Genomic DNA, 15,881 nt, shown 5'->3' on the forward strand with positions numbered 1-15,881 from the left:
GTAAAGTATGATGTGTTGCATGTTGAATTCTTCTTTAGTATTTATTAATGAGTTCAGTACTAATTTAGGAAATATTCAGTTCATTTGCATGTGTTAGCATGCATCAATGTTTGTGTGTGTGTGTGTGTGTGTGTGTGTGTGTGTGTGTGTGTGTGTGTGTGTGTGTGTGTGTGTGTGTGTGTGTGTGGTAACATATCTGCCTGATCAGCCTATACATTTCCTTTGTTTCAATCATGCATTCATGTTTGTCACACAGTAGACTTAACCATCACAGACTGTATTTCATACGTACCCTTTGATGTTTGTACTGAAGTACTGAGTGCCTTTCACCCCAACCATTATTGTGAAAAATTATCAATTGAAGCCATACTCCAGGATGGACATATGACCAGACCCTTGAGTGAAGAAGGATATATAACCACAAACATGAACATTTCCGAAGAGAAAAAGTAGGGCATTTTCATAGTCCCAGATGGATGGCAGACCAGTCCTTGATTAAAGAAAGGTATTTAGTCATGTTTGTTTGTCATCACTGAGTGACAACCATACCTCTCAAGCTTGTATCATGAGAAATCTGGTCAAGAGCAAAAATTATGGGGTACAAAGACCCACAATCAGGCACATATTTTAAGTATTCCTATTATAAACTTAGAAAGTTACTAGAATGGCAGGTTTTGCTTTAGCACATGTACTAAAGGATATGAATTCTGAAACTCAGATGTCTGTCATTTATGTACAAACTGCAATCCTCAGTGCTTTGCCAGAAAACCACGAATTTTATAAGAACAACAAAACTATGAGGTATCAGATCTGGACTGCTGATAGGTCTAGTGGCAAGGATGTTGGTGCTGTAATATAGGTCACTGTTCCAAGTCTAGTGGACCATAGTAATATTACTCTGACATATGAGAAGAGGAATATTTACCTAATTAAAGAAAGATTACAAAGATTATAAGAATCAACAATTATTATTGACAGAGACATGAAGTTCAGCTAGATATGGTATCCATATTGCACATTATTACTGCGAGGAACACAGTATAGTAATGCTTTAGTATGATCATTCCTAAGGCTGGGGGAATGGTATAATGGTTAAAGGGTTAACCTCACAGCCATAAGATACAGGGTTTGATTTTCACCTTTAAAAGTGACATTTTCCAGGCTTAAAATGGCCCAGAAAGGTAGTTAACCTAGTACTTGCCTATTATAAGGATAATTGGCAATGATTTTAAGCATATATTGTACATTACAATTTTGAAAAAAAAAAACAGTACATTAAATGCGTTGGTATTAATACGATCATTCATGTGTATTATTTACTGCCATATGAAATTCATGTTATAAATAACTACTGTTTAAAAAAACACTGTGTATTAAATGTATTAGTATATTAATGCCCTGGGAACAAGGATGTTTATTGACAGATACTAATGTTAAATCCAACTAATCAGTACAAGTATCTGACAAATGAATATGCAAACACATTTTACCAAGTAATAGGAACACTGGTATTGTTTATTTTATTTTATTTTATTCATTCATTCTTTCATTTATTTATTTTACTATCCTAGATTAATAAATAAATAGGGAAGCAATGTAGCCTTTCTGTTCTTAAGGAACAAATACATGTGTACATGTGTACTAGTGAAAACTTATGTGACAATTATATCATGGCACTGGTGCTATATTTTATTGAATTGTTTCAATGTGTTTATATATTTTTTTATTTAGCACTGTGAACATTTTATGTAAATTGTTTATGGAACTTTTCTTCCCAGGGCCACACTGAAAAAGGGCTTTTAGCCCAGTTGAGCTTTCCAGTAAATAAAAAGAAACAAATAAGAGAATGAGTAAACAATTAAACAAATAAATAAAGGTGTATACATGTACCTTTGCTTGGAATACCATTGTAAACAATGAGACAATAAATAATGGACTTGTGGTCTATCTATTAAGCCTTAATAAGATGATGCTCTCTTGTGAAAATAGTCATCAGATTCCTTTACACCATTTTTTAGTGAAGCCAGAACAGGTCTGAAATGAGATACTCTTTCTGTTTGTTTTCAGGAAGGAAGTTAAATATGGTTTTTGTGTGTGTGTGTGTGTGTGTGTGTGTGTGTGTGTGTGTGTGTGTGTGTGTGTGTGTGTGTGTGTGTGCACGCCTGCATCCATATCTGTGCTTGTGTGTGTGTGTGTGTGTGTGTGTGTGTGTGTGTGCGTGCACGTGTGCGTGTGTGTGTGTGTGTGTGTGTGCGCCTGCATCCATACCTGTGCTTGTGTGTGTGTGTGTGTGTGTGTGTGTGTGTGTGTGCGTGTATGTGTGTGTGTGTGTGTGTGCGTGTTCGTATGTGTGTGTGTGTGTGTGTGTGCGTGCGTGCGTGTGTGTGCCTGCATCCATACCTGTGCTTGTGTGTTTGTGCGTGTGTGCGCACACGCGCATGTGTGTGTATGTGTGTGTATGTGTATGTGTGTGTGTGTGTGTGTGTGTGTGTGTGTGTGTGTGTGTGTGTGTGTGTGTGCGTGTGTGTGCTTCGGTATAGAAGCTTTTAACATGACAGTACTAATAAATTCTGTTTATGTCTATAGGGTAAGGATTCATGGAAAGGAGGAGTTAACTAGTTGGCTTTGTAAAATACCCTTTTGCATTCCTTCATTTTCTTGAGTTAAAAATCTTATTTGAAATGTGTTACAGAAGGGGTTATAAAAAGATATATTCCTTTATCTGTGGGGCCATCTGGAATAAGCTGGAACTGGAAACTGAATCTGCAGCATTTACTTTTTTATTTGATCAATGCAGGACAACAAAAGCATGACCTTTGAGGGCAGAGTTGTAGTAAGAAACACGTGACTGAATGAGTTCACTGTTATTGTCTGGAAGGCTTCAGTTTAATGGAGAAGGAAATGCTGGCTGCTAGATGGACATTTAAAAAATATCTTTAATTGCTTTAGTATTATTATTATGAGTGAAGCATAGAGTGTGCTTGCAAATCTCATTTCACTTATAGCATAAAAGTTGCAAGGCTACACTGTGCAGTTTGTTATCCAAACATGCTGTGAAAGCTTTATTTGCTGACAACACTAGACATCAGCATCATAGAGCCTGCAGTCACAAAGAAACCCGGGGCTAGCTGTAAATGGGCCAGCTGTGACTTTGTCACCAGGGACACCTTTTCTTTCATAAATTCTAGGCTGCCTCTGTTAATATGCATGTAGCAGGCATGAATATGAAAAACCTAAGAAGTCCATAAAAGGGAAAATAGTTTTTGTAATTACACTGTAATAAATGGACTGTTTATAGGATTGTCTAATTCCAGCAAAACCGCTGCCATAACATTCAGCTCCTCTTAACTCTGTGCATCAATACTACCTCATCTTACTAACCCTATTATAATCTTAAAGTGATAACATAAAAAAAATGAAAAACGTTTGTTCTTGTTTTTCATAAACAACAGCAGACATTGTTGTCACACTGAGACATTTCAAATGGGGGAAAAAATAGTAACTCTTTATCCTTAGCATGACATGTGACTTGCTTACCCCAGAGGAAAAAAGACATACTTCTAAATGTTACAAACTGCAGTTTCAAAGGGCAAAAAGTGATTTTAATTTGCTTTGTACTATAAGAAATTACTGTTCTTATGTGCTGCTGTCACTTTGTATACTGAGGAGTGACTTAGCCGTGACAAATCAACTGCTTCAGCTTTGACCAAGCATCACTATGTCATGTTAATCTCACTGTGTTTATAAAAGAATAATTGTTGTGAAGAAACATTTACAGTTAATCAGTCTGTAGATTGCTTTTCATCTTCTGAGCAAATTCCTGACCATAATAGTATCTCATGCCTATTTTAAGTCCAGTGAGCAGAGGGATTTCCAGGTTACTTGTGAAGAGATGAATGAGTGTGTCGGGTTGCTTTATTGGCTGATGTCTAAAGACTGATTTGTTACACTTTACGCACATAACATTTGCTTCACTGACCAGAAGCCAGGGACATAGAGAAGCAGCTACTCTGGGAATCCCTATGAAAATGAGCAGAGTGACATTCTTTGAGGTAAGAAATCAGAAATCCAGCCAGTTAGTTTGCATTATGAATACTCTTAATTGTAGGGTGATATTCTGTTAGTGTGTGTGTGTGTGTGTGTGTGTGTGTGTGTGTGTGTGTGTGTGTGTGTGCGTGCGTGCGTGTGTGTGTGTGTGTGTGTGTGTGTGTGTGTGTGTGTGCGTGCGTGTGTGTGTGTGTGCGTGCACGCTTGCACTGTGTGTGTGTGTGTGTGTGTGTGTGTGTGTGTGTGTGTGTGGGTGTAAGTGAGGTTCAGGTTATCATTCATTTTAATAATTTTCGAGTGTAGCTGCACTAAAGGTCAAACAGTAGAATTTACTTCTTTCTTATGCTTTGATAAAATGGAACATAGATGCATAACTTGTTACCTCTGCACCACACATTCTGAACTGAGCAGACTTGTAACAGGTAAAATGTTTTTATGGCGTATTCATCTTGATACTTTGTTGCTGTTCTGTCTTGCCATTCTAGCTGGCTGTCATTGCCTCTACTCTATTTTTTAACTGCATTGTTTTCCATTGTCCCAGATTAATACTGTAAACTATACAGAGAGAAGTTTGTCTGTTTTGCCTTTACCTTTCTTGGTCTTTGAAAGATAGTTGACAGAGCTACAGTTAAGTACCTACAGTTTAATGTAGCAGAGTTCACAGAACTCCTTAGGCCATATTAATCACAGCACATACAATATCAGCATGAAACTGTCCCGAAAAAGTGCTGGTCACTAAAGTAGTCATCAAGTCACTGTTTATAAAAGTTTCTATGTTTAGGTGAAAAATAAAGTACTTTACAACTAATGGAACCAAAAATGATAACTGCAGTGCCTTGCACCTTATTTACATTATGTATAACTAATTTAAGTGAAATTGTATTGCTGTTCATTTTGTTAGAATGTGCTTCTAGTCCTTATTATCATAAGCCTTATTTTTAACATTAGGTGGGCTGATTAGGAAGAATATGTTACTTTTAAAGTACAATGAAGCACACGGCAGTAATGCAGTCTCTTTGTTATAGTTTACATAATAAAAGCTTTAAGTGTGTTCTGTGAAAGTTGAGAAATATTTTATAATGTCTTCTCTAACCTTATAACCTTCAGAAAACAGTATAATATGGCTTTATTTAAGTTTCTTATACTTTAGAATGTTTATTTCCTGTGAAATTTCAGACCACATTTTAAAAAGTTTATGTACATTGTGCAAATTCCACTAGGACACTTAGGATCAAACTAATTAGATATACGGGGGGTGGGGCTCACTCCAGACAACCTCTGAAGCATTAATATGCTGGAAACTCAACAGAGCACAAGAGTTTTGAATTGGCTTTGTTGAATAAGGGGATTTCCTTCTTTTCACACTCCATACCTAGGGCTCAAAATAAACAAAAGCTGCAGGAATGCAGCAATTCAGTGCTGGTTTCTGGAGGCTTGAAGAGATTATACAAGTGTCCTGAGATGCTGCTGCCTGTGTACTCCCCGGCTCAAGAAATGACATCATATAGCTGGCAGCAAAGTGCTGTTACCTTTATGTAAGGCTGCCATCTCAGATAAGAATACAGTTTATCTGGCTGTTGACTGGGAGAATTGAATTTGCAAACACATCCACTTCTGATCTCTTTTAACTTTAGTGATACAAATGCAAACTAATCAATAGTAGACCATTTCAGGGTCATGCTTGTTGTTTGAAAATCCAGTAACTTTTACAATAAGAATGGGGAATCCTGTTTTTCTTTTTATCTATCTATCTATTTATCTATCTATCTATCTATCTATCTATCTATCTATCTATCTATCTATCCATCTCTTCATCTAATAATCTATCTAGTAATGGGATAACATTTACAATAGGAAAGGTGAATCCATTTTGAGGGAAACAAATTGTTGTTAATATTTATCTATGTAGTAACTACAAAGCAGAACTGCTAAAAAGGACTGAAGTAAAGGACTGTAAGTAAAGGACTGCATTTATATAGCTATTATAAAATGGTTCTCTTGTGAGTACAAAGACACCAAATTGCTGTGTTGAAGGGCTATGCATCTAAGAGTGCAAATGGAATTTTTGTCCTAAAGCTTTGGAATTGTACTCTGTTACATGCAGATTTTGCTGCAAGTCCTTTAATCTTTTGTTGACAATTTCTACACTTCCATGGGCTCTGTGATGGTTATGGTCAGCAATGAAACCAGAAGTGGACAAGATCATAACTCAAATGGTTCTAAATGTATTAAGGCTTTTATTGTGTTTTGAATGTGCAACAAGTATTGAATCCACTTTCTATTAAGGCAGCTGGCATACAATTTTAATAGCTAGTAAGTTCAGTTGCTAGAATATACATTCATGGAATATATTAACAGCTTTAACCTTCTTCCTTTATATATATATATATATATATATATATATATATATATATATATATGTGTGTGTGTGTGTGTGTGTGTGTGTGTGTGTGTATATATATATATATATATATATATATATATATATATATAATTTTTTTTTGAGATCTAACAAACTGTCTCTTGATAAACAGCCTAAAGGTATTCATTCTTTTTTCATCAAGTTGTTTTATTTTGGTGGCATATATCTCAAAAACTGAAGTTACCTATTCACTTTAGAGGTGTACTTTTCTAAGAACAATGGAAGGCAAGTTGTGACTTAGAGGCCATGAAAGACCCATTGGGGATTAATCTAGAGTTATTATAAGCTGTCTCAGAGCTCGTATTTTATCTTAGTTGTTTATATTTCAGTGACTCTGTTTTCTGTTTAATATAAACATGGAAGGATTTGGTAGAGTTTTATAGCCTTCAGGCACTGGTTCATTTTGGGTTACTCAACACTCTTAGAAGGAGCTGTAAATATAAAAGTAAAAATCTTCATGCAGAAACTGCGTATGTGAAGACATACTTCCAGAAGCCAGGTATTCTGTCACACCCTGTTTAAGAGGAAGTAAAACTGCTTTCTGCTTATTTGTTCAGAAAATCTGAGAACTCTATTGACAAGTGCTCTAATTTGCAACAATGAGCAAAATAAACCAGAAAATGTACTTGGGCAAGGCCTGCTGAGGCAACTGTTTTTGGCAATCAATGAGTACATCATTCTGACAAGTGCTACCCATAATCCCCTTCTGTAACCCCTGTCTCACTACTGGGAGTATTTGTGGAAAATTCTTGCAGCAAGAACTTTATGTGATTAAAAAAAAAACTTATCTTAATAAGGATGGCAAGCACTCTTGGACACAGTTTTACACACACGCACACACACGCACACACACACACGCACACACACACGCACACACACGCACACACACACACACACACACACACACACACACACACACACACACACACACACACACACACACTCGCACGCGTGCATACCTGCACACAAAACACAAAACAGATCCTCACTCTGTTTCACACTCAGATATGGCATGGAAACTGTTATGTTCTCTGTTATTTTATGCAGCAGTAAATTATGTTGTGACTGAGTCATGAATTTGATAAAGTGTCATTCATAACTAATTGCATATTGAAAAGTCCATTCATGTGATGAAGTGCTTTGTTTAATCCCAATATCTATCAGTTACATTTTGAATTCTGACTCTTATTTGAGAAAACTGCTAATCTACAGTTACATCCTCCAGCATGTATTTTATAAGCATGATACCCTTGGTAGTGAATGAAATATGTTCTCAGCCCTGTTCTTCATTCTCTGAGCTGACAATGCCTGAAAAAAGCTGACATTTTGTACAGAAAAGTACATTTAGTTCCATCTAGTTAGTCACTTGACTTGTCTAAGTCCACCATTGCTAATGCAATACTGATGGGTATTTCTAGTTGTCAGTTTTATATGACCCTTTGTCTACTTTACCTGTGTAAGGTGCTTCCATCATTGTTAATCTTCCTGCCATCCACATATTTATGTGTCTTAGTTCCACACATTTATCTGTCTCAGTACCACATGTTTGTGTGTCACAGTTTCACATTTTGGGTGTTTCCTGCTGGGGCATTTTCAGACATCTACCATCCCTTTCATAAACAAGTGCTCTTTGAATCTCATCTATTCCTATTTTAACTGCATACATTCTTGCTAACGTGCATTAACCCTAATCTTAATGTCATTCTCACTCTAACACTGCAACTTATAGGTTCATATGTTCATCTATATTTATTAGGCTACTGACCACAGGGGCCTTTTTAAGCCTAGCTGGGCATCCCAAATCTCTGACAAGTTCTGGTACTCTTGATAAGTGTAATCAGGGGCTTGGGAGATGAAACATTTACAAGCAAGGACCTAGGAGATGTATCCATTAGAGACATAGGTGCTAAGCCAGGAATTAATTTCCTGTTCCCCACCCAATTGTCCAAGTACACTTGAATTGGGTTAGGGAGGAACTCTGCTTCACATAGAGGGGGAGCCTGTTCCAGAGACAGGGTAGTCTCTGAGATATATACCTATCATTCCAGGAGGTCCTGTTTATATCGCAGGCAAGGTTTAAGTCTTTAGTATGGGTATTTCTGGTTCTGTTTGTTTTGGTGGTATGCAGGACTTCCATCAGAGTGGGGTCTGACAATGCTTTGTATGCCAGACATAGATCTCCCCTCAACAGCTTGTAGAAGACAGAATACAGGGATAGGGCCTTGACGTGGTCTGCATAGAACATTTTACTTATTCCCTGTATTCTTTTAGTGATGAACCTCTGTGGACATTCCATTTGTTGGATATGTCTGGTTAGGTACATACCAAAGGGGGCATTGTACTCAATGATATGAATGCTAAATGCAGTAGAACAATGACTTCCTTGGCTCTAGATGCCATACCTTTATTTATAAGTTGTGCAACATAGAATTATTTCCTTACTATTCTAGACATGTGATGGTCAAGGCTAGATTACTGTCTATGTGTGTCCCCAAGTCCCTGACTACTGGATCAACTGTAAGGGGTGTATTACCAATATGATAGGTACCAATATGATTGTTACCAGGGGAAGATGACTTCCTGAAGAATGCTATTATGCATTTCTTGGCATTTAGTTTTAGTCCATGGCTCTGACACCAGTTGATTGTCGGTGTCAGCCCTTCTTGGTCTGGAGAACATCTGTGTTAATGTGGGATTCAATGACAGCTCCTAATTTCATCTGTAAATTTAGTCAACAAGAGACCACTGACATTGGCCTTGACTTCAGAGAAGTAAATGCCAAACAGGAGTGGTCCAAGGACTGATCCCTGAGGGACTCTACTTGTGACTGGCCTCTTTGTATAGGTGAACTTTCCAGTTTTAACTTCTTGGGTCCTGTTTGTGAGCCAGTTCGCTATCCACTGGTTGACATATGGGTTTGTACCTAACCTCTTGAGTTTGTCAACAATGCCCAAATGGGATATTGTGTCAAATGCCTTGGTCAGGTCAAGGTAGGCAGTGTGAATGACTTTGCCCTCTTCCATTAGAAACCTTAGAAAAAAGCCTTTCCATAAATCTGCCAATGTTATGACAAATTATTTCTGAATATGTGATAGGGTTGTGGTGATTATATTGCAAAAGGAAAGTGTTTGTTTCCTTCTACAATGTTTTTTTAATTACTTCTTCAGTTTTTTGATAGGTTGATAATCAAAATGCCACCATCAATCACCTATGGTTCAATGCTTGTGCATTTCAATAAATCAACATATTCTCACATATGTATAGGTTCATAGGTTCATAGGTTGTTAATATTTAGGCTATCTAGGGACTATGCAAGCCTAGCCATAACAATTCCGTGGATATTTCTTCCCTCAATATTTACTTCTCCAGGCCCCTGTCTAGCAGGGCGACTGACATGATCCACGGGGTGAATTTCCTATCTCTCATCCAATCATCAAGGTTCCTTTTGAAGAGGGCCAATGTATAATTTATAATACATACTTATATATCTATGCAGGTATAAATATTTATCTATCTATCTATCTATATATATATATATATATATATATATATATATATGTATCTTTATCTACATCTATTTGTCTCTCTGTTTCTATGTGTGTGTATATATATATATATATATATATATATATATATATATATATATATGGATTTATGTCAGATGATGGTCGAGTTTTCGGAAACTCAAACTTCATATGGTCATGACCATATGTTCAATTTTCTGAAAACTTGAAGCTTTTTTATGGAAATCATATTACAATGGAGATCAGGGAATTTGTCCTTGCTCCACTGCGGTGTTATCTTACAGTTGGTATATATAATTAGCAGAGAACGTTGGAGTGCAGGAGGGCTTTGTTTGTTTCATTTTCAATAGAATGCTTGACTAGCTGTATTGTTTTTGGCATAATGAATTTACATTACAGTACACACACACACACACACACACACACACACACACACACACACACACACACACACACACACACACACACACTGATTATGGCTGGATCTCTGATCATAGCCAATCTATTACATGTTTGTGACATGGATGGTCAAGAAATTCAGCTTGAGAGTGGAGCAAAGTAAAGAACAAATTATGATCTAAAGGTTTTGAAATTGGGATCACAAAAGAAGTAGCAGAACATTTGTAACTTATCATAACTCCTTTGCAATAAATTATATTTCATTATTTAATATTTATTTAAACTCTTTATATAGTTGCTGTTAATGATCCACCCCTCCTTGATCTCTTAGATTTCCATAAAGCAAATGACTCCACAGACATAGAACTACATACTTTAATCTCCATCAACTTAAAACAGTGATTTGCCTCTAAATTCTTTAAGGTAAACTTTCATGGTTGGATGTGTGCTTGAAATTCTTCATAGGACTGGCTTGGTTTGCCTATTTGGAGACCAAAGGTTCTTTATGAGGATCATAGGATCATCATAGGAGGTTACTAGGCTATTGACCCAGAGGTCATTTCAAAACTAGCTGCTTCATACCAATGTAATACCATAGATACTCTAGTCAATGCCCGGGATTGTATTTATTAATGACTGCCCATGTCCAGGAGGGTTGTGGGTGCTTTCCCTGGTAAGAATTTATGGTGCCCCATCCACTAGTCCAGGTTTCTTTTGAACTCTTTTGAACCTTTCATAGAGGTGCTCTGCTTCACATGAATTAGCAACATATTCCAAAGAGGCACCAATCGCTGTGAGACAAATCTGTCCCTCCATCACATCCTATTCAAGATATAGGCCTTATTTAGTTCCCTGGAATGGGTAGCTCTGGTCCTATTTGATTTATGGATGTCCAACAAAATCATTAGGTTTGCGTTGGAAATTGCTCTGTAAGCCAGTCATAAGTCTCCCCTAAGACATCTGTATGATACTGAGCATAGTGACAGGGACTCTAGTCAGTCTGTGTAAGGCACGTGCTGGAGTCCCTTGATTTTCTTAGTTAGAAACCTCTGACGTCTCTCCAATTGCTGCAGCTGTTTTGTATAGTACATGCCAAAAGGGGAGTTATACTCAATTATGGGCCTGATTAGTGATGAGTATAGAGGGATTATAACCTCCTTAGCTCTAGAGGTGGTGCCTTTGCTAATCAAGTGTGCTAAACAGAAAGCCTTCCTTACTACAGTAGGCACAGGGTGGTGAAAGTTATGGTCACAGTGGACACAGGGTGGTCAAAGTTAAGGTCGCAGTCTACTTGTGATCCCAGATCTCTTACCACTTCATAGGTACTTAAGATATTGTTGCATTTCATTGCATTCAGTTTGAGACCATGACTAAGACACCAGTCGTTGGTCTGTGTAAGACCCTCCTGAAATATACTGATAACATTTGGGGATTCATTAATTGCACCCAGTTTGCAGTTGTCCGCAAACTTGGTCAGCCATAGCCCCTTAATTTTAGCCTGAACTTCTGAAAAGTATATACCAAACAGTAGGGGGCACAGAATTGACCCTTGTGACACACTGCTGGTGACAGGTCTGCTGGTTGATGTGGAGTCACCCACTTTAATAGTGTGACTGGTTTGTGAGCCAGCTGGCAACCCATCGTACAACAAAGGGGTTTGCATTCAGTTTGCTAAGTTTATCGGTAATACCCAAGTGTGGGATTGTATCAAAGGCCTTTGCCAAGTCGAGGTATGCTGTGTGCAAAGATTTGCCCTCGTCAATGGCCCTGATCACATTTTTAAAGAAATCTACCCTTGATGAAGCTGAATTGGGTTGGATCCAGGGTTTGGAGGTCACATATGTCTTTATTTATGAGGTCCATAATGATACATTCCATGGCCTTACAGATGAGGCTGGTCAGGCGTATAGGTCTGTAATTCCCCAGGTCTGTTGTCAGGTCACCTTTGTGAAGGGGAATAACTGTAGCTGTTCTCCATTCTGCAGGAACAAAGCCATTGGTTAGGCTGTCATTGAATAATGTACTTAATGGTGATGCTAGTTCATGTTTTAGTTTGTTTAGAAGACATGATGCCATCTGGTCCCATAGAGGCTTTGTTTTTTGCCTTAGACAAGGCTTTTATGACATGCTGTTCAGATATGTAGGGTGGAGGGGAAGGTGGGGGCAAGGTTTGTGATAAGTTTGAAGGGGATAAGGGAGTGAAATTTTCACCAAGTCTGTTCACTAGCAGGTTTACTATCTCTGTGGGATCAGTGTGTGTGATACCGTTGTCACTCATTCGGCATATGCTTGGGTCTTATCTTTTAAGCTACATACGTAGATTATCCTTGGCTGTGATTGCTAAGTTTTATTCAAAGTTATCCTTAGAGGATTTGACATGTTGTCTTATTTGCCTGTTGAGGCTGAGGAAGGTGCTTTTCTGTTGCTGGGGCCTCACCTTAGTTTTCTTAGACAGCAACTTTTTGCTTTTGTTGTAAAGTTTGTTGATGCTGGATGTCCACCAGGGTGGCTTGTTTTACTTGGGGCTCGGGCTTTGATTCTCACTGGAACAGCTGAGTTTATACACTTATACAAGTGATTTTTGAAGGGCTTTAATGTAAGCTTTGGTGTAGTTACCACCAGCTTGGGGTGGGACATGGAGTGCATTTATACCTTCCCCTAGGAGGGTATAGTTTGCTTTGGTGAAGTTTTTAGTCTGACTTTGCCCTTCGTGAATTCTTGTGATAGTGCCAGTTTGAAGGTGACTGATTTGTGGTCAGATTTAACTAATGAGGGTCCAACAGTTGTGGCGGTGCATCTGTTTGTCATGTTAGTGAGGACCATGTCTAGTATGTTTGTCCTCTTGGGGTTTGAACAACTTGTTCCAGGGCATTTGAGTTAATAAAGTCAAGGAGCTTTTGCACTAGTGAGTTAGGGTAAGAGTGGGTTTCCATAGGTGATGCTGGGATAATTGAAATCCCCCATGACCACAGTGTTTGGCAATATCTGGATTGCCTCCGGTTTGGTCAAGTAGGCCTCATGCATATCATGATCCATGGAGGGGGATTTATAACTAGCTATGACTTGAATAGGGGTCTTACCCATGGTAATCTGAACATGGAGCAACTCCATGGAGTTGTCCAGTCTAACTAGTCGGGAGGTGAATTTATCTCTAATATCGATAGAAACGCTGTTTCTTTTGGTTATCACACATTCATTTTTGGTCTGAAGGTGTGGAAGGCATTGTAGTCTTGCAAGGCTGAGGCACTCTTGGTGGCCTTGAACCAGGTATCTGTGACTGCAAAGATGTCTACATCCTTCAGTGATAGAAGTGCTTCTAGGGTGTGCAGTTTTTGGTTTAAGGTCCTAGCGTTTAGCAGCATAACCCTTATTTTGTTATGGTTGGCAATTTTCACATCAGCAATTTTGTTTTTGAGGCCTTGCCTAAAAAAGGCACTATGGGGGAGTCAAGAGTCTTTGCCAACAGCTGAAAGTCTAGTGGTGCCGGGTGCTAACAGTCTCTGGCAAAGCAGTGAGGTTTATCAACCATGTCATCCTGGCTGATAGAAACTAGATGAAACTTGAATGACACCAAAAAGTAAGCCAATTATTGAAATCGATAATTTTTTGTTTATACTGTGGCATCAGTCTAGGTGAGGGTAATATGCTGCTCAAGGCCAGAGAAATACATGCCTGGAACACATACTGAGAGAGCTCAGTCATGTCTCTCTTCATATAGTCCAGTGAGGTATGTCTCAGGTCATTCACTCCAATATGAGCTATGACAGAGTCATAATGGTACTTGTTGTCGAGAGACCTAAGTGCATGTGCGATCTGATGAATCCTGGCATTGGACAAGCAGCTGATTGTGACTTTCTCCTTATCTAACCTGGTGAGTGGGACATCCATGTGTCTCACTATAGAGTCTACAATGACAAGAAAATTTGTTTTTTGAGTGTTACGCCTTAAGGGGTTGGCAGGTGAGACATGGGTGTTGCTGTTTGTCTTGGGTGCTGTGGAAACTGTGTTAGTTGTAGCAGTCATTTGTTTTGGAGGTCTCTGTTGTTTCAGTAAGTTTTTCGAAAAAACCTCTACATATGTTGATTTATGTGTTGGATGCATACTATGTGTATGAGTAGTGGTAGGTGAGTTGACAACTTCTTCAGTGTTACTGTTTTGACAGCAAGAGAGCAGGGGAGTTGATATTCTTGGTGTAGATACATATCTCACACTCTGTACTAGAGTGAGATATTAGTAGAGGGTTGTCAGTGTACATTGCACACTGCCTCAGGAGACCCAAGTCAACAAGGTTGGCAGGAGAAACAAGGGTAGTCCAACTGTCCATAATGCTAGGTTTGAAGAACTATTATCAGAAAGAGGGTGCTTTCAGGACTGATCAAGGAGGTGCTCTGTAGATGAGTATTTCTGATGAGATTTTTGGCTGGTTGTTTAAGAGGTCACAGCTCACTAGCAATACTTCTTAGACCAGAGATGAGGACTACACCAATGTGCTACAGCTGTATCTAAGGGAAAAAATTGTCAGAATTATCTGTCCAGCTATGGCGCACAGTTGTGCGGCACTGCTCGGTGATGTGTCATGTGCAAACAAGCAGAAACCTGCTCAAATATGGGGCTTAAATACCAGAAGCTAAAAACTTAAAAAACTTTTAAAAAAAACAAAAGAACCAGTGAGGGTGCTTACTCCAAGCCCTGGACCATTCATCCTTCAGCAGACATGTTCCAGTCAGCACACTTCTCTCACAAGCATCTAGAAGGGCCCCTTTCAATCAAATGTTTGTTTGTCTTTTTGGCTTTTCCTGGTTAGGGGTTGCCATAGCGGAACTCCAGTCTGCTAATGATTGGCAGTCGATTTTTTTGGTGCCGAGTTGCCAGCCCGACGCCCAACCTTCAGCAAAGGCACACCCATTCATGCATGTCTTTCGGAGGCCACTTGACTGTGGGGAGGACATGCAGACTCCACACAGAAGGCACTCCAGCCGAGAATCGAACAGGAGAACCTCTTGCTGTGAGGCAACAACACTACCACTGTACCAGACCAGTAGTGGCCCCTTTCAATCAAATATGTCTTGGAAAATGTGCTCAGAATACAATAGCCACTATAAACAGACCCAGATGCAGTCAACCTGTATCTGGACTATATTACAGCTACTAGCTACTCTAATTTAGGGAGGAAACACTAAAAATGTTTTAAACAGCAGTGAAACACTAGAAAATGTTTTAAACAACAGAAAAACAGCAAGGAGACACTAAAGAATGTTTTAAATAGCAAACATATCAGTTATTTAAAACACTGTTTGGCATAAAAACAGAACAAACAAAGCAGATGCTTTGCAAACAGTGAAAAGTAGCAAAAAAAGCTTTGCAACAACAAAATATGATTTAAAGGGCACAGTAAGGCAGGCAAATGCAGTACAAACAGTGGAATTTAGTTTAGATTTTTAAAATACAGTATTAAATATGCAGAACACCATACAAGTGCAGTAAATAGT

General features: G+C 38.5%; 1 protein-coding gene across 2 annotated transcripts in view; it reads left to right on the forward strand.

Annotated features, from left to right (window-relative positions):
* Positions 1-3,894: 3,894 nt before the first annotated feature.
* The window catches only part of LOC122813391 (very-long-chain enoyl-CoA reductase-like), a 470,825-nt gene continuing 458,838 nt past the window's right edge, over positions 3,895-15,881 (forward strand). Inside the window, exon 1 of one of the 2 annotated variants that reach the window (XM_044085687.1) lies at positions 3,895-4,052. In XM_044085687.1, the coding sequence (XP_043941622.1) occupies positions 4,023-4,052 (30 nt within the window). In that variant the 5' untranslated portion in view covers positions 3,895-4,022. The remainder of the gene's footprint in view (positions 4,053-15,881) is intronic. The other variant, XM_044085688.1, reaches the window with a different exon arrangement.

The sequence above is a fragment of the Protopterus annectens genome, chromosome 10.part0 (genome assembly GCF_019279795.1).
Source record: "Protopterus annectens isolate FY-2018-M chromosome 10.part0, PAN1.0, whole genome shotgun sequence".
Lineage (NCBI taxonomy): Eukaryota > Metazoa > Chordata > Ceratodontiformes > Protopteridae > Protopterus > Protopterus annectens.